This window comes from Entelurus aequoreus, linkage group LG01 (genome assembly GCF_033978785.1).
Source record: "Entelurus aequoreus isolate RoL-2023_Sb linkage group LG01, RoL_Eaeq_v1.1, whole genome shotgun sequence".
Classification (NCBI taxonomy): Eukaryota; Metazoa; Chordata; class Actinopteri; order Syngnathiformes; family Syngnathidae; genus Entelurus; species Entelurus aequoreus.
In genome coordinates this window covers 30,264,896-30,284,935 of record NC_084731.1, presented here as the reverse complement: position 1 = coordinate 30,284,935, position 20,040 = coordinate 30,264,896, and the positions used below count along the sequence as shown (strand labels likewise).

Below are 20,040 nucleotides of genomic sequence, written 5' to 3'. Positions count from 1 at the left end.
GGAGTTCAAGTACCTCGGAGTCTTGTTCACGAGTGAGGGAAGAGTGGTTCGTGAGATCGACAGGCGGATCGGTGCCGCGTCTTCAGTAATGCGGACGCTGTATCGGTCCGTTGTGGTGAAGAAGGAGCTGAGCCGCAAGGCAAAGCTCTCAATTTACCGGTCGATCTACGTTCCCATCCTCACCTATGGTCATGAGCTTTGGGTTATGACCGAAAGGACAAGATCACGGGTACAAGCGGCCGAAATGAGTTTCCTCCGCCGGGTGGCGGGTCTCTCCCTTAGAGATAGGGTGAGAAGCTCTGTCATCCGGGAGGAGCTCAAAGTAAAGCCACTGCTCCTCCACATCGAGAGGAGCCAGATGAGGTGGTTCGGGCATCTGGTCAGGATGCCACCCGAACGCCTCCCTAGGGAGGTGTTTAGGGCACGTCCGACCGGTAGGAGGCCACGGGGAAGACCCAGGACACGTTGGGAAGACTATGTCTCCCGGCTGGCCTGGGAACGCTTCGGGATCCCCCGGGAAGAGCTAGACGAAGTGGCTGGGGAGAGGGAAGTCTGGGCTTCCCTGCTTAGGCTGCTGCCCCCGCGACCCGACCTCGGATAAGCGGAAGAAGATGGATGGATGGATGGATGGATGGATATTATTTTTTCAGAAATTATTGAAAAAAAATTGTGTTATTAAAGTCAACAATGCAACTTTTTCTTGCTGCATTTCACCTATTTGCTCTTTTATTATACTTGTTCATGTTTTAGAATTTGTTGTTGTTGTATTTTTAGAATGATGTGCCGTGGGCCGGTAAAACATTAGCTGAGGGGGGCCGGAAATGGCCCCCGGGCCACACTTTGGACACCCCCGCTTTAAATAGACCCCCCTTTTAGACCAGTTGATCTGCCGTCTCTTTTCTGCTCTGCCCCCCTCTGCTGCGTGGAGAGGTTATTAGGTGACTACAGATGACGCGCTAGCTGTTCAAAGTCGGGACCCGGGGTGGACTACTCATCTGTGCATCAGTTGGGGACGTCTCTGCACTGCTGACTTGTATCCACTCAAGATGATCCCCTGCTGGCCCCACTATGGACTGGGGGGGCTGTGTGGGGGGGTCCCCACATCTGCGGTCCCCTCCAAGGTTTCTCACTGTATCCCATTGGATTGGGTTTTTTCTTGCCCTGATGTGGCATCTGAGCCGAGGATGTCGTTGTGGCTTGTGCAGCCCTTTGAGACACTTGTGATTAAGGGCTATATAAGTAAACTTTGATTGATTGATTGATGTTTTGAAAATACAGCTTAAAATACTTCCACATATAATAATTGTACTCCCTTCTGAAAGCCCACTCGCTGGTTAAGTTATTACCATTTTTAGACGTCGCAAACTGTTTTGTGCTCTTTTCATATGTCTTTAGAATTGAAAGCAGCGTTAAGTCCTTTCGTCTCGATGAGCTGTTTGGACTCTTTGGTAGAACTTATCAGAGCAGGGTTGTGTTACCCAGCAGTACGCAGGTGGTGTGCAATAAGAAGCCTGCAGAGGAGAAGCTTTGATTACAGTCTGATATTACTGAATACTTACTATCAGTGCATGCAGTAATACAGTATGTGGCCTTTGACGTGACTTTAGGCATGAATGTGTGTTTAACGACTCTCACACATAATTATCAAGTACTTCATCTAAGGCTCATGCAGGCAAGGTGATATCCAGAAAAATTCCAGATCGTCATCACCAACACGTGGGGCAAAAAATTCCATGAACGCATGTTCCAGAAACACAAAGCAAACTATCATTATGACAAGCAAGACGGTGTAAAGTAAGTCCTTGACAGGTTCATGTTTATGAAGGGACATTCCACCGGAATTGTATTCCTCAGAAATGGAATGCATAAATGTCTAGTAGAATTACCTGTAAAATACCTTTGAAATATATGTATCTGATTGCATGTTTTATAAATACTATATAAAACAATAATCTAAACAACCTTGAAAAGTGGACAAAATAGTACAAAACCCAAAATACGTTGCTTGGATGGCAACATATGTTGCTCCAAAACCTGTATGTACCTTTCAGCATTAATGGTGCCTTCACAAATGTGTAAGTTACCCATGCCTTGGGCACTAATACACCCCCATACCATCACAGATGCTGGCTTTTCAACTTTGCGCCTAGAACAGTCCGGATGGTTGTCTTCCTCTTTGGTCCGGAGGACACGACGTCCACAGTTTCCAAAAACAATTTGAAATGTGGACTCGTCAGACCACAGAACACTTTTCCACTTTGCATCAGTCCATCTTAGATGAGCTTGGCCCCAGCGAAGCCGGCGGCGTTTCTGGGTGTTGTTGATAAATGACTTTCGCTTTGCATAGTAGTTTTAACTTGCACTTACAAATGTAGCGACAAACTGTAGTTACTGACAGTGGTTTTCTGAAGTGTTCCTGAGCCCATGTGGTGATATCCTTTACACACTGATGTCGCTTTTTGATGCAGTACCGCCTGAGGGATCCAAGGTCAGGGGCATTCAATGTTACGTGCAGTGATTTCTCCAGATTATCTGAACCTTTTGATGATAATATGGACCGTAGCTGGTGAAATCCCTAAATTTCTTGCAATAGCTCGTTGAGAAATGTTGTTCTTAAACTGTTGGACAATTTGCTCACGCAAGTGGTGACCCTCGCCCCATCCTTGTTTGTGAATGACTGAGCATTTCATGGAAGCTGCTTTTATACCCAATCATGGCACCCACCTGTTCCCAATTAGCCTGTTCACCTGTGGGATGTTCCAAATAAGTGTTTTTGATGAGCATTCCTCAACTTTCTCGGTCCTGTTTGCCACTTGTGCCAGCTTTTTTGAAACATGTTGCAGGCATCAAATTCCAAATGAGCTAATATTTGCAAAAAATAACAACGTTTTCCAGTTTGAACGTTAATTATCTTGTCTTTGCAGTCTAGTCAAGTGAATATAGGTTGAAAAGGATTTGCAAATCATTGTATTCTGTTTATATTTACGATTTTCACAACGTGCCAACTTCACTGGTTTTGGGGTTTGTAATTAAAATTAAAATAATTTTATTTCAATATAAAAAAAAATTCATGTGACAATATTTTTTTGGAATTGTGTAGATGGAGAGTATTTTTTATTCAAATATTCTTTTTTTTCTAGTCTTGAAATAAACAATCCAGGTTTTCTTCATTTATTTCAATATTCATCTATATACATAAACATTTACAATGCAGTGTATGCAAGAGGTACAATCTCATGTAACACTTGAAATATTATCAAACACAAAGCAATAGAAATGAAGTAATGAGCTTTCGGTATCACATATAAAAACACATCATGTGGTGTATTGTTTCTTCTTCTAAACTGTAGTGTGAGATAATAAATAGTTCAAACGCAACATAATGCTGTTGTAAGCAAACACCTTTATTTATACACCCAAAACTACGGATGCTGGATAAGCATAGAAAAAGAAATCTCCATACTGTATAATATGATACAATTTCTATCTTTTTTTTAATTTATAAAATAAGTGTTCACAAATGCCCTGCTTTAATAACGAGCTCTAATAACTGCTTATAACTACATTACAATGCGTAATAATCAAACCAAAATGATCAAGTCACACTTATTCATACCCAAATATAGTACATATCAGTGATACGTTTTAATCACGCATGGATGGATGTTATTTCATCAAAGTTTATCTACAGTAAGGAAAGATGAAGCTTCAAATTCGGAGTAATTTCCACATTGTAAGTATGATGTACACCAGTAGCCTATTTACAGCCCTAAAATGGCACAATATTATATTCCAACTGTCAAAATACTAGCTATAGCAGTACAGTAGATTTCAAAAAAGCACATGTTCATCTGGAGGGAAGAGTAGTACAGTATTGCGTAACATGATAACAAATACATTTCAGTATCAGGCACATTTATCATCGTTTGCAGGAAACAAACTGCTACTTTCAATTCTACTGATGGGAAACATGTTATTAAGTGTAATATTGTTGAGTGGCGTGTATGCTGGAGACAATGGGATATATAATAGCACACCCTGGTGGTAAGAATGGAAATAGGGCTGGGCGATAAAACATTAGTGATAGAAACATACCGTATTTTCTGGACTATAAGGTGCACTTAAAATCCTTTTTTTCCCCTTAAAACTCGACGGTGCGCCTTATAACCCAATGCGCCTAATGTACGGATTAATTCAGGTTTTACTTACCGACCTCGAAGAAATTGTATTTGGTAATGACAAGTGTGACCAGTAGATGGCAGTCAAACATAAGAGATAGGTGTAGACTGCAATATGATGGCAATATGACTCAAGTAAACAACACAGACATTTTATATGTTCCATTGAAAATATAGAACATTACACACGGCGCTCAAAAATCTATCAAAATGTTTTAGTACGACTTTGGTAAGCTATGAAGCCGCACCGCTTGATGGATTGTAGGCGCATTAAACATACGAGTATTATTATGGTGAGTGTATAAGGTAAGGCATATTATCTGGCGTTTTGTTTCGCAATATTATGCAAAAGCAACTTTTCTTACTTTCTGGCACCTGCTGATCTGTATTTGGGATCTGCATAAATCATGAAAAATTGCACGTGTCCGCCTTCGTAGTCCGTGCCGACACAGTAGTCGATAAGCTTCTTCTTTTTCTCTATCTTCTTGTTATGGGACATTCATCCTCCACTGTGGCCATTTCTAATATAAAGTATTGTAAAGTTCTTACTTATATCTGTCAGTAAACTCGCCATGAAAGCGCTAAAACATACCGGTGTAGTGAGTATACATTATTCACCCTAGGAACTATAGTTATTAGAGAGTTCCGGTCGGATGGTTTTTCACGGGACACATTTCTGGCCTTATTGTTGTTTACGGATGAGAAGATGCTAAGTAAATTCTGAATGTCATTAAAACAGTTAGCTCCATCTTTTGACACTTCTTCCACGCTACAACAAAGATGACGGGGAGAAGACGCTGCCGAAGGTGAGCCACGTAAATAAGACCACCCACAAAGCGGCTTGAAGATGATCTGTAAAACAAAATCTATGCAACATTTTGACCAAAGAACCACCATTACATGTTATGTAGACCACAAGGAAGTGTTTTCAATTTAGAAAAAAACAAACAATAATATGACTCCTTTAATGTGCCCTATAATCCGGTGCGCCTTATATATGAAAAAAGATCGAAAATAGACCATTCATCGGCAGTTCGCCTTATAATCCGGTGCGCCCTATGATCCGGAAAATACGGTAATTGGGATTTTTCTGAATGGAACGTAGTCAGACCAATGATGCAAGATGATACCATACCACACCACCTCAGCCGTGCTCACCCTTTAGAGCACAGCCTGGCACTAAAACTGCAGACAATAGTTCTTTACAGATTTCTCTAAGTTTACATTTTCACACTTTGCAGTATTGTGTTACACTTTATTCAGCATTTCTTAAATAATCCTTATTTTTGCGCCTTCATTTTAAAAGGTATTGTTTAGTGTTTACATTGATTAAGTGTTTTCCATGGATGTGTTGACATTTATTTTCCTTTCTGCCTCAGTAGCTGAGAGGATTACAATAACTGGAAGGTTACATTTGAAATTAAAATGTTTACATTTCATACATTTCCGATAGGTCATAAATAATATGAATAATTATCGATATCGACCAATATAAAACACTTATACGGCGATACAGTTTTCTGTCATATCGCCCAGCCCTAAATGGAGGCTAACTTGGAATAGTGCCGCACAGGGATTCTAAAACTGTGGTATGTGTACCACTAGGGGTACGTGGGCTCCTCTTAGTGGTACGCAAAAGAATCATTTGATTAAAGTACAGTGTTTTTTTTCCCTATACTCAAACTGTGTGTAATGTTACAGTGGCCAAAAATATTAAACATAATTGTTAAATAAAACATCTGCCTTGTTTTTAATGAATACTCAGGCCTACTACGCTATTTGGGTCATTACAGTGGTACTTGGAGAGCCACTTTTTTTCTGAGGTGGTACTTAGTAAAAAAAAGTTTGAGAACCACTGGTGTGGGGTGTCCATCGTTTTTCAATATAACACTAAAATTTAACAAGGCATAAAACATTTCAGTATTAACCTACTGTACATCCATAACAGGAAGCCATGTGTATTATGCCTATAAAATGCTCAATAAAATGTCATCTTGCAGAACACAATAATCATGTTTACAGGTAGAAAAATAAAGTCGGTCTGCAGAAGTCGCAGGGTAAAAGCTTAACCAGTTCCACTCATTTCATCAGACCCTAGCTGCTCCTGCAGAGTGAATGTTCCGGCACAGGCTCGTCACACTACAGTACTAACAACCAAAAGGTGTGTGCTAGATTCGAGGCTAACAGGCTTTTGAAGCGTTCTTTGACTTGCCTTACCACAAGGAGGCATCCCATCAGTCAGTCAGGCAGACTCCAGAACAGATTCCAATGAAAGGCAGGTTGTGATCGGACGAAGGTCTTGGCATGGAAGTACATTGTTTATGGCAGTGCGGGCTGTTTGTTGGTGCTATAAAACGGTGGCCTCCTCAATGGCGTTGACCCACCTGGAACACACAAATGAAGGAATATTTGACACGTATATGAAAACTTTTAGCTGCTTTAATAGCAGTAAACATTTTTCCTGGGGTTTCACATTTCAAATGTACTTCTGTGCAACATGAAGGTTGAAGGAAACATTATTTAAACATTATTAAACATAATTTTCTCAGGGCATTCTATCGCTCCTCGTATTTCATCTTTTAATTTATGTATTTTAAATGTCCTTTGCATGTGCTGTGTAAGTGACTTAGGAGGTCATTTATGTCTATTTTGGGATTAAGACCCAATTTAAGGCGGTACTTAGGCGGTACTGCATCAAAAAGCGACATTAGTGTGTAAAAGATATCACCACATGGGCTCAGGAACACTTCAGATAACCGCTGTCAGTAACTACAGTTTGTCGCTACATCTGTAAGTGCAAGTTAAAACTCTACTATGCAAAGCGAAAGCCATTTATCAACAACACCCAGAAACGCCGCCGGCTTTGCTGTGCTGCTTTTGCTGATCCACCTCTTCTTTGTCAAATTGTTAAGAGTTTAGTCTTGTGTTATATTGACTATTGTTCTACAGTCTGGGCGTCTGCTGCAAGTGGTGAGATCAGTAAGCTCCAGATTGTCCAGAATAGGGCAGCAAGGCTGGTTCTTGGTTGTTCACTAAGAACCAATGTGAACCAAATGCATGCTTCTCTTTCCTGGCTAACAGTGCAGGACAGGTTGTTGGCTAATACTCTTATATTGTTCAAATCAGTAACCGGTAGTAAAACTCCTGCTTTTCTCATGGCCCAAATAGTTCACAGTAGCACTATGCATAATCACAATACTAGGGCATCCAGTGAGGGGCATTTTGTACTCCCTCGTCCCATGAAGAATGCTTTGCGGAAATCTTTTATTTATAGATCTTTATCGCTCTGGAATAACCTGCCTCGAATTCTCACCAGCATTGAAAGTAAACAGGTTTTAAAAAAGAGTATAATATTTTATCTGAGTTTTTAAATTAGTTTGCTCGTTAATGATTTGTTTGGTTTTATATTGTGTAGTTATATTTATATGGTAATTATTATTCTGTGACTGTAAATTGTTTGCTTGTTTTTTATTGATGCTTTTATTTTTTTCTGTATTGTGTAGTTATAATTATATGCTTTTACTTGTAATTGTATTGAATTGTGGACCCCAGGAAGACTAATGGGTTGTTGAGGCAACCAGCTAATGGGGATCCTTAATAAACATCAAAAATCAAATCAAATTCGCTGGGCCCGAGCTCATCTAAGATGGACTGATGTGAAGTGGAAAAGTGTTCTGTGGTCTGACAAGTCCACATTTCAAATGGTTTTTGGAAACTGTGGACATTGTGTCCTCCGGACCAAAAAGGAAAAGAACCATCCGGATTGTTCTAGGCACAAAGTTCAAAAGCCAGCATCTGTGATGGTATGGGGGTGTATTAGTGCCCAAGGCATGGGTAACTTACACATCTGTGAAGGCACCATTAATGCTGAAAGGTACATACAGGTTTTGGAGCAACGTACGTTGCCATCCAAGCAACATTACCATGGACGCCCCTGCTTATTTCAGCAAAACAATGCCAAGCCACGTGTTACAACAGCGTGGCTTCATAGTAAAAGAGTGCAGGTACTAGACTGGCCTGCCTGTAGTCCAGACCTGTCTCCCATTGAAAATGTGTGGGGCAATATGAAGCCTAAAATACCACAACGGAGACCCCAGACTGTTGAACAAGCAAGAATGGCAAAGAATTCCACCTGAAAAGCTTCAAAAATTGGTCGCCTCAGTTCCCAAACGTTTACTGAATGTTGTTAAAAGGAAAGGCCATGTAACACAGTGGTAATAATGCCCTGTGCCAACTTTTTTGCAATGTGTTGCTGCCATTAAATTCTAAGTTAATGATTATTTGCAAAAAAAAAATATGTTTCTCTGTTCGAACATTAAATATCTTGTCTTTGCAGTCAATTCAATTGAATATAAGTTGAAAAGGATTTGCAAATCATTGAATTCTGTTTTTATTTACGAATTACACAACGTGTCATAATTGAACATTTTAGAGTATGCCTGTGAATATTTTCCACCTATCAAGGTATTGCTGGGTTGCAACAACGTGACCTAGAGGCACTTCCATGTTTCAGATGGTGGCCAGGGTGCCATTAGACTAGTGTTTATTTTCCTGCAGTAATGCAGATTTTGCCGTATATCATGAAAAACATATGTGAATGTGATGTAGTGGAGCCACACTCTTTAAAAGATTTCAAAGATTCATCATCGCCAAAGTGGACTTCTTTCTACACTCACAAATATTTACTTACATCTGGATGGGTCCACAATTTATGCATTAAATCTAACAAAGACAACGTTGGAGATATTCGTGAATTGGTAAAAAACTTACTTAATTGGCGTTAACAAGTGCAGTGATCATCTCCCTAATGAGGATAAGTGGTATAGAAAATGGATTAATGAAAGTTTTGGTTTTGCAGTTGTCCTGTTTCGCTGTCATCTATCATTTATGTCTGCAGTTGTTTTATGTGAACTTAGTAAATGTTTTTCTGTTATGCAGCCACGTTTGGTTTCCAACACTATTTTGCAGTATCCAGTATGCCATTACTATGAAATGTGCAACGTACAAGAGATTTATTAATCTAGTTCAGGAGTGTCCAAACTACAACCGGCCAACGTCTTCAATTTGAGAGTTTAATAAGGAATGTTGCCCTCAGGGAGATTGCATTAATTTTAAAAGTCTGGCTAATTTAATGCTGCTGTGATGTTGCCATCCAGCGGACAACATAGGTACTTCAGGTCAATGACTTTTAATTAACTCAATGTCTTCCCTTGTCACAAAAAAAAAGTCTAAAAAATCCAACCAAGACAAAATGTCAACAAACACACATAATACAACCAGCTCACTGAACTTTGTTGACATTATAAAAACGTCAATGAACCATAAAACATTTAAAATTACACCCATTTGAAGCCATTACAAAACATTATGGAAAAAATGCAAAACACTCTCCACACTTATCCATGTTTGACACATTTTATCTGCTTGATATTTCTGATTGATTACAAAACTTCCAGGAGGTTGTCATGGAAGTAAACAAGGTAGGAGTCAAACTTTCACATAATCTTAATATTATAATAAATAAATAATAAATGTGTTATACTTGTATAGCGCTTTTCTACCTTTAAGGTACTCAAAGCGCTTTGACAGTATTTCCACATTCACCCATTCACACACACATTCAATATTCAATTATATTAATTATTAATGATGTATCCATTATATTAATATAATATGTACACACACACGCACGCACACACGCACTTACACAGTTACTTTACATGCAGTCGGCTTTCGGCCCGCGATCCAATTTTTGTCAACAGCGCCTGATGTAGTTTATTATTGCAGTGCTTTCAATTGATTACTTGCTAAGAATACGCCGTGTTTGACCTCCATGTGCTCGTATCCAAGGCGACAGCAACCTGCCGTGACGTCACATGCAACCCAGCAACTCTCAGGGCATTGAATCCATCACAAATAGTTTTTTGTTTTTTATATTTATATATTTTTCACTTTCAAAACCAACCTGATCTTTTCTTTTCAATTCTTTTTATTTTATTTTTCAACTGCGAACGGAGCGTGTCGAGCAAGTGAAAAAAAAAAGAATAAAACAAACACACATACACTCCAAACACAGATAACGGTAAGGGGTCAGGTCATGTTGGAATCCCACTCAATCATTGTCTATTTTATATAGAGATGCGAATATACACAAAAAGCCTAGATTTGAGAGTTATCTACTGCAGAGGGCTTCAGCTTATACACATCCACAGCAGATTTCAGCACATTTGTCAAGGTTTTTTTCAGACACATGCAAAATAAAAGGATCCCAGATCTATTGATAATAACAAAGCAAAAACAAAACATGGCATGGCACTGAGGATTTGAGGTTCTGATTCTGATATTTTTCCATGTAAAGAGTGTTACTCCTTTGGCCAATAATAAACTTAACCACACAAAATGTTGTTGATACTTTTTAAGTTTCATATTTTCTGGGTACAAACCAAATATAAACAACCGTGCGACCAATGGCAATTGAGTGTGTAAAATGTTTTTAATGCATTGGTTTACTTCTTGCCAACATTTTTGTATTTCTCCACGCAACCAAATGCAATGGAAACGTGTACCTTGTTCTGTCGCACACTTAAAACATTTATCAGGTATATCTTGACTATACTTGTGGAGCTTTTTAATATGTATGTTCTCATTATATATAGATCTTTTAAAACATTTATTTTTTCTCATCGCATTACAGCTGTTTGCCATTTTTTTCTACTTATTCTGTTTCGTTTTGTAATAGTATTTTTAGATGTGTCGCGGGCCGTAAACGAATTATTTGCGGGCGGTACTTTGAACACCTCAAAGCAGGTTCTATCAGTTCATGCTCACAGACTTACAGATGGTGCAGGCCCTATTTATCCTCTACAAGAAGTCCACGGACATGGAATCACCCTCGTCACCCTTTTCCACAACTGAATGGAATGCTAACGAGGGTGATCCTAATGACTGTTTTGTCCTGGCAGAAGTCTCATTCAGGTCTTCATTGTATCTTAACAGCTCAGCAAAACCATCATTTTATGGTAATGAGGATAAATACTTCGAATCCAGCACCATACACTCAAACTGGGGCGAGGGGTGTGTCGATACAAATTTTTAACTTCCAATACAATACTGAAATTGGAGCTTTGAGTGTTTTTTGTATTGAATTGTTTTTTTTTGAATTCATTAATCATATTTGTATTTATTTTTTGAAAGATTTTTTAAATTTAATGAAATTATTATTATTATTTCAATAATCCGATAAGATATCAACAGGAATCATAGTACATGCTAGCAGTGTTGGGACTAACGCGTTACAAAGTAACGCGTTACTGTAACGCCGTTAGTTTCGGCGGTAACTAGTAATCTAACGCGTTATTTTTTATTTTTCAGTAACTCAGTTACCGTTACTACATGATGCGATACTGCGTTATTTTACATTACTTTTAATGTAGTATAAAGTGTGTTAGTGTCGTAGTTCTGATTCTTCTTGTGTCACAAACCGGAGAAGAGAGACGTGCGCTCTGTGTGTGTGTCTGAGTGTGGGGGGAGAGAGAGGAGGGGGGCGTGTCTGATCATGGCGGAGCTGCAGTCGAGTTTGTTGGAGATATTTTCACTACTATTCTTTTGTCGAGCACAAAGAAAATAACATTTTAGTTAAATGTAAATTGTGCTTTGGATCAAAGATCCCATCTACTGCCCAAAACAGCAATTCAAATCTGCTGAGTGCTGCAACAAGCTACCTAAGCAACATTCGACGTAGCTAGTAAAGAGAGACAGAGACTCCGATGCCACTTTCCCTCCACCACTTAAGGATTGACTCTGCCTCTGTTCATCATTCAGCACTGAAGGTACACACTCTGTCAATCAATGTTCCCTCTAATTGTTCATGTTTGAGCAAACGCAAAAAGTCCGTGAGCATTGAGTGGAGCCCATGTGAGCAACATCAGACATGCACACTGTGGCTACACAAGCAGCACACCTGTCCCAAACCTGACTCAATAACAACTTACATCTCCATCCATCCATCCATTTTCTACCGCTTGTCCCTTTCGGGGTCGCTGGAGCCTATCTCAGCTGCATTCTGGCGGAAGGCGGTGTACACCCTGGACAAGTCCCCACCTCATCGCAGGGCCAACACAGATAGACATACAACATTCTCTTATTATTATAATCAAATGACAGCAGTCATTTCCTTGTCTAACATAAGTGTTTAGGCCCACTTACAATGACAATAACAACAAATATTGTTTTTCATGAACTGTGTACTTGTATTGTTTGTCTGGGTGGAGGTCCTGCTTTGGAAATAATTTGTACCCCTTTCAGACATTGCTTTTAGTTCCCATTAAAACATTCACATGTTGCACAATGAGATGTAAGCAGGGGATCATGTGTACATTCCTGCAACTTCCTGTTTGTAAAAAATATATTTTTATGAGTATTTATTTAATATACTAATAGCATTTCATGATTAATATTTATAAATTAAGATTCCTAATAAATGACACTAGAATAAGCACACATTTGATTGGTAATCATAGTGTAAGGACCTGGAATGACACTTTATGTGTGGTGTTGGAGTTGTCCGACTTGTTGTGTGGCTGTAAACGCATCACTGGCTAAGTGCCATATGTGTATGTGTTTGCGCAAGTGAGAAAGAGTGAGCAGCTGCTGTTGATCTAACAAAGTTGCCTCTTGGTCTGGTTTGTACTGCAGAAAATGACCACTTTTGCTAGATATAATTTTTTTTACTAATGTTTTGGTGACGTGTTTTTGGCCGACAATATAGAGTTTTGCTCAGTAAATTGATGGATGGAATTCATGTCCTCAAAGCGTCTCGACAGACGTTACAATATTTGAACAATGATGACGAAAACTGTTTTCTCTGTCGTGTCCGTGTCGTGTTGAAAATTGTTATGCGCTTATTTTTTTATTTGATTTTGTGCGTGGCATAGATTTGCCGTGCGCAGAGGATGCTTGAGCAGTGCGCAATTGCACAGGCGCGCACCTTAGAGGGAACGTTGCTGTCAATTCTCTTATATACTCTTTCATCCTAGACTTCTAGAGTGTTTGACTATCACATCACTCTAAATGTATAGACTATAAAGTTCACAAACATAAAGAGGGATCATAGTGGGCCAGGCCAATCTTTCCTTATCTCTAAACTAAAACTGGGGAAATGTGTAGAGTGTTCTGAGCTTCAGACATGATTTTGTGTCAGAATTATTTGAGGAAAAAATGCCTGGTTAGGCTTTGTGTATGTAAAAATAAAGTTAAAGTACTCATTTGGTTTACAGCTATGTTGTTATTATGCTGTTTGTTACTTATGTATGTTATGTTGCAGCTATTTAAAATAGTTTTGTCAATTTGTTTTGGCCAGAAACAAATTGGCCTTTGTAACATATCTTTGTCTTTGTGTGTTGTATGTAGACCACATTGCTTAGCAGAGTTCAGTGATGCAAATGCATGTCAAGTTGATCAACACATTGTATTATTCTGCAGTGCAATAACAGTACTGAAATGAAGGCTAAAGGGCATTAATGGGAGCTTTAAAAAAAAAAGAAGAAAAAAAGAAGTAACTAAATAGTTACTTTTCAAAGTAACGCATTACTTTTTGGTGTAAGTAACTGAGTTAGTAACTGAGTTACTTTTGAAATGAAGTAACTAGTAACTATAACTAGTTACTGGTTTTCAGTAACTAACCCAACACTGCATGCTAGTATCATTGTGTAGTGTGGAAAGCTAGACAGGATTTGATGAAGTGAAAATACTCAGATAACAATTATCGGTATGAAAAAAACTTATGGACAGATTTATGCTTTGAAGTGGAAGGGTAGTTTGTGCTATGGTGACACCTAGTGGCCACAATAATTCATTAAGTTGAGGGCATGATGCAGGAAGTTGAATGATGCCAACACGTTTGTTACTGGATACTTCTTATATGCTTCTGCCTTGCAAACATTGTATGTGTAAGTAATTGTTGTTTGTATTGATAAATGTTGTGCTTTTTCCAATTAAGAACACCTATTATGTATTATAGCTTGTGTGCTTAGCTGTTGTGTAGCTTCTAATACTTATAGCCTACGGAGGGGGTGTCAAACTCGTTTTCACTAAGGGCCACATCGCAGTCAAGGCTGTGCTTGTAACAGAGAATACTTTATGTATATAAATGTATAGGGATTCACCTCATGCATTTGATTATTATATATTTTACATACAATGCAAAAATATATTTTAATTTTGCAGTAATAACTCAGTCGCCAGTTTTACTGTAACATTTAATTTATTTTTTAGAGCCATATTACTGTAAATGGAAAAACGGTAGCATTGGTTTTTTTACACTAAAATTCAGGCAACTGGGCTGCTAATTTTTTACCGTAAAATCTTTTGTCATTACTACAGTGTACAATTTGATGGATAACTTGCTTTGAAATTGTAAGTCAAGCATATACCGTATTTTTCGGAGTATAAGTCGCACCGGCCGAAAATGCATAATAGAGAAGGAAAAAAACATGTATAAGTCGCATTTTTGGGGGAAATTTATTTGATAAAACCCAACACCAAGAATAGACATTTGAAAGGCAATTTAAAATAAATAAAGAATAGTGAACAACAGGCTGAATAAGTGTACGTTATATGACGCATAAATAACCAACTGAGAACGTGCCTGGTATGTTAACGTAACACAGTGTTTCCCACACATTCATTTATTTGTGGCGGCCCGCCACGAAAGATACGTCCGCCACAAATAAAAAAGAAAAAGAAAAATAATAATAATTTTTTTTTTTTTTGGTCCTGTCCAGCTTCTCAGGCAAATCATATAGTTGATGTAGATGCCCATATAGGCTGTTCAGATTTACTTTACAAAAGAGAAGTGTAGGATACTTCTCTTGTTGCCTTATTTGTATTTGACCACTACTGTTTTCTGTTTATTTGTTACTGACTTTGGCAGGACACCTCTGCCTCTGTTTCACTTTATGTTGCTGGTAAATAATATGGTTGTAGTAGTAGGCTAAAGTTAAATTATTTAGTATGCACTAATTAAAGGGGCAGAGCTTTAAGAGACATTTTAGCTTTTATATTTAATAAGATATATTTTTTGTAAGAACCACAATTAATAAATATATTTCAGTGAATAACTTATTGTTCAAATCTGTATATAAATATGTACATAAAGTGTTGTAATTATATTGTAAAATGGATGGATGGATGGATGGATGGACGTTTAAAACAAAACTGTTATTATTAATTAGTAAATATAAATTTTTTGAGCCTTTTTAGAGAAAATCATATTGTAGTAAATTATGCAAATTACTCGATGATGTCATGGTGACCACGCCCATAACCACGCCCCCACCGCCACAGGTATCTTGGCAGTTTATGGGAAACACTGTAACATATTATGGTAAGAGTCATTCAAATAACTATAACATATAGAACATGCTATACGTTTACCAAACAATCTGTCACTCCTAATCGCTAAATCCCATGAAATCTTATACGTCTAGTCTCTTACGTAAATGAGCTAAATAATATTATTTGATATTTTACGGTAATGTGTTAATAATTTCACACATAAATCGCTCCATAGTATAAGTCGCACCAAACTATGAAAAAAATTGCGACTTATAGTTTGAAAAATACGGTGTTTATTTTTGTAATTTTTATCTTAAGAAAAGAAAAGTTTGAAATGTATGGTACTATTATATTTGTTGCATTATTAAATAATAATAACATTTAAAAGAGATGCATTTGAATGCATGTATTTTTTTCTGGCAAAATAGAAAAAATACATTTAGTAAGAAAAAATAAAGTACTTTATTGATACATATTATTTGAAGGCATTGGCGTGCCACATTAAATGATATGCCGGGTCTCGAGTTCAACACTTGTGGCCAACAGTATAGCCTACCATGTTTACTTTTTGTACAATACGTCACTAAAATACAAGGCAAGAATGCTATTTTTGATTTTTTTGACTTGATATGCTCAAAAATAAAGTCAGAGCTGACCTGCGTGCTGTGTGATGATCATCAGCCTTGAAGGTGTAGTAGAGGGTCTTCTTGTGGTACAGATGGAACACGTTGCTGGTCTCATCGCCCTCGGGCCTCTCGGTCAGCTTGACGGTGAAGCCTTGCAGCGAGAGACTCTCGGAAGCCACTTTATCCTGGAGAAATGTCCAAATATGTCAGTGAGTTTAAAAGTAATCCAATAACATCTTGTAAAAAGAACAGGGAGAGCACAGAGCATCCCTTAAATAGTTATTGAAAAGTGTTTTGAAATGTGGTAACATGCATGCATTTATGACCGAGAGGTTATGAGAGTGTGTGTGTGTGTGTGAGTGTGTGTGTGTGTGGTTAGGTGCTGGTGTGGGAGACTCTGTGCCCCCTCACCTCACAGGCTGTGAAGGTGTAGAGCACCTTGTCTTTGAGAAGGAACCACAGACGTTTCCATTTCCTCTTGCTCTTCTTTCGCCGCTGCAAGATGCCACTCATGGTGGAGCCCTCCACCTCAAGAGGCAACTGAGATCAACAAAAACTGCATTTCAGTAAAGCAAGGCAAGAAGGGACTCTTCCAAAACCTTTTTATGGATGCTTTTAGTGACCTCTACTGGCAACACGCTCACATTGCAGCCTAAAAACAGCAGCTGCGAATCCCATACATTTCTATAGCTGTAACTGACAGCTCCCTGGTGGTCTAGTGGTTAGGATTCGGCGCTCTCACCGCCGCGGCCCGGGTTCGATTCCCGGTCAGGGAATGAGTCTTTTTCAAACAAAATCTTACACAGCACATTGTTGCTTTTTCTCATTTAGCAAATGTAACTAACTTGACTGAGAGAGGCTGTGCTCTTCCTGCTCTTCCAAAGACTTTGTGTCTGCAGACTTTGGAAGACGGCCGAGAGGGGACGACTGGCCCGTTGGGAGCGTGGACTTGAATTGCCGCATGCCCCCGACACACTGCAGCCTACGCTCAAACACAATTAATAAAATATGTCAATTAGGACATAAAAAAACGGCTTTTTAGTTTCAGAAATGTATGCGTCACACCTCTTTTCCTGAGCTCGGCATAGCAGTGGTCGCACACTTTGGTCACTCTGTCTTTGAGGTACTTAAGTGGATACCTGTTCCTGGAGCAAGCTCGACACACCACCTGTACAAAGGCACAGAAGACAGAACCGGTAAACTATAGACAAAGTCCATCGATTCGACTTGTCAGTGATAGCCATGTCATTCTCACCTTGCCACAGGCGTTACAGTGATGTCGTCGGAGAGTGAGGCTAAAGTCAGAAGTGCAGTTCATGCACATCATCACATGAGAAACAGGCACCAGAACTGGAGCAGCTTCGCCCAAGGCCATCCACAGCTTCTCACGCGCCTGTTAACATGTATTGCACTTATAGGAGCAAGCAGGGATAAAAAAACAAAAAACACACACATACAGTACACCTTGTCCCTTATTACTAGTCATTCATGGTGAATGCAATTGACAGTTTAACAACACCAACACAATATCTAAACTACTTCCTTATTCTATTTTATTACATACATATATTAAAAAAAAGTAATTGGTACACAATAAGTAAATACAAACTACTTTTGAAATACTTTGTTTTTTCACTTCAATGTTCTCCTGTGTCCAGGGAATTATTCCCTGAGTTTGTAAAACAAAATCAACAAAAAAGCTTCTGAGAAAATAACAAAATCCCTCTACTATCGGTCTTGTACTGATACTACCCTTCCTTGCAATTTGGACATGGATGATTAGTAAACATTAATAATTGATAAGCGATGTATTTATTTGTAAATAAAGTAATGCAGACAGTTCTATAATTTGGCTGACTGCAACAAGCCACCTCACCAAGAGATCTGAGCAGTTCCTTTATTATAGGGCACTTATGTTACAGTTTTGCACACACTAATTTAATATGTGGGAATTAATTTATCTTTAAAGTTGCAAGTAATAAACGAGTATTTAGTGATACGAAAAGAAAATTGAAACGGCATCAATATACATAAATTAAAGATGCATCGATATTGCATTTTTAATCGTATCGTAGCTCCTGAATCGTAATCGTAATCGAATTGTAAGGTGCCTAAAGATTCCTACCTCTACTCCCCTTGGTGTCGGCACTTCGGATCTATCCGCCCTCCTATTACGTGTTGTGTACTGACTGTGACAATGCTGACACACCAACAGTTGTTGTTGTATTATCCTCTCTCTAGACCACAGATGTCAAACTCAAGGCCCGGGGGCCAGATCAGGCTCGCCACATAATTTTATGTGGTCCGCGAAGGCCTTAAAATAATATATGTTTATCTTTTCTTGCTAAATGTATTAATTCTTTCCATTTTGACAGAAAATAAATACATGTACTTCATGCGACTGCATATCTTTCACACTTTAATAGTATTTAATATTGCAACAAATATTATATTTTCATACATTCCAAACATTTTTTGTTGAAATAAAAATAAATACTTAAATATCTGCTTGACTTATGATTTCAAAGCAGCAGGTTACCCATCAAATTGTACACTGTAAAAATGACAAATGTCAAAATAATTTTACTGTGAAAAAACAAAACGGTGGAACCATTTCTCACCATTTGCAGTAATACACTGTAAAACACTGCCAGCAAAGTCGTCTATTTTTTTATTTCTATTTTCATAAATGTGTTATCAATTTTCAATTTACGGTAATATGCTATAAAAAAACACAGAATTTTCAGTTGCCAAAAAATTTTTTTGGCAACTGACCTGCCATTTTTTTTACTATAAAATCTATATATTTTTAAGTGTTGTAAAAAAATTTTTTTTTTTTTTTTTAAATGCATAGGCAATCATGTAATACCGTGAGGCAAATTCGTATACATTTATATTCATACAAGCGGCCCTCTTAGGCAGCCGTAATTGCGATGTGGCCGAGTTTGACACCCCTGCTCTAGACTCTTTATTAATCGACTCGTTAATTCCCTGTTATTATCGGCTTACTTTCTGCTGTTTCCCTCTACACTTCTTTTAAGTTCACTAAGCACTTATTTCTTTGTGTTGTTTAAAGCTAGTTTAGCGGTTAGCTTAACTATTAACGTGATTGCTCCTGTTATGTTAAGCCTCGTCCTCCAAAGATAACAATATTTAAGATACTAAGAAATGCAGTTAATTTGCAGTTATGGGAGTGATTATTATTAGTCTAGAGGAGCGGCTCCAAACTAGTAAGGAGACTCATAATTAGCTACTCGCCATTTTAAAAATAAATACATAATTGTGATCGGGATAAAAGGTATTAATCGGCAATGGCGATCACATACTTTTCATCAAAATCGTCTGATACTGATCGGTGACCGATCGATCAGCACATCCCTAGTAATTGCAGGATTATGTCGAAATAATTCTGTTTTATTATCCTCATAAAAGGGAAACGAGCGACATGACTATAGACAAAAATAATCCCAGTAATTGTGTTGATCTATATTAGTTTCAACTGTAAAACTGTTTTCTCATCCACCAAACTAACAACTGTTGTGGTCATCACATTGTAACCTCTGTTCTCTCACCTCATTGCAGGATCCTCCAAATGTACAGAGCCCTGCAGCGTGATCTGCAATGGCCCGACTCAATGTATGGAACCAGTCTTCCCTCTCTCCAATGGAGCTGACGAATACAATGTTTATGATTAGTTTGCCGCAATGTAGGTTTGCACTGCACCTTACTCAGAGGAGTTTCCTTTGGTGTAGCTAAATAAGGTAACCAAAGCATTCTATACAGCCGTTCTACACCCTTGAAAAGTACAACTTTCATACCAAACATTAAATTGTTAAAGACGTCCGGCGTCTTTGGTTTGGTCCGCGAGTCGTCACAAGTATAAAAAAGGAATCTGACCCGCA

At 38.3% G+C, this 20,040-nt stretch overlaps 1 protein-coding gene and 1 non-coding gene across 3 annotated transcripts in view; one reads left to right on the top strand and one right to left on the bottom strand.

Moving 5' to 3' along the window:
* Positions 1-3,166: 3,166 nt before the first annotated feature.
* Positions 3,167-20,040, bottom strand: part of fgd5a (FYVE, RhoGEF and PH domain containing 5a) — an 85,187-nt gene continuing 68,313 nt past the window's right edge. The window contains exons 15-21 of one of the 2 annotated variants that reach the window (XM_062047133.1): positions 19,711-19,807; positions 17,394-17,531; positions 17,204-17,306; positions 16,984-17,120; positions 16,550-16,678; positions 16,169-16,323; positions 3,167-6,562 (exon numbers count right to left, since the gene is read on the bottom strand). In XM_062047133.1, coding sequence (XP_061903117.1) covers positions 6,526-6,562; positions 16,169-16,323; positions 16,550-16,678; positions 16,984-17,120; positions 17,204-17,306; positions 17,394-17,531; positions 19,711-19,807 — 796 coding nt within the window. In that variant the 3' untranslated portion in view covers positions 3,167-6,525. The remainder of the gene's footprint in view (positions 6,563-16,168; positions 16,324-16,549; positions 16,679-16,983; positions 17,121-17,203; positions 17,307-17,393; positions 17,532-19,710; positions 19,808-20,040) is intronic. The other variant, XM_062047142.1, reaches the window with a different exon arrangement.
* On the top strand, positions 16,843-16,914 carry trnae-cuc (transfer RNA glutamic acid (anticodon CUC)). The gene has a single exon. It is a non-coding gene; the product is annotated as a tRNA-Glu (tRNA).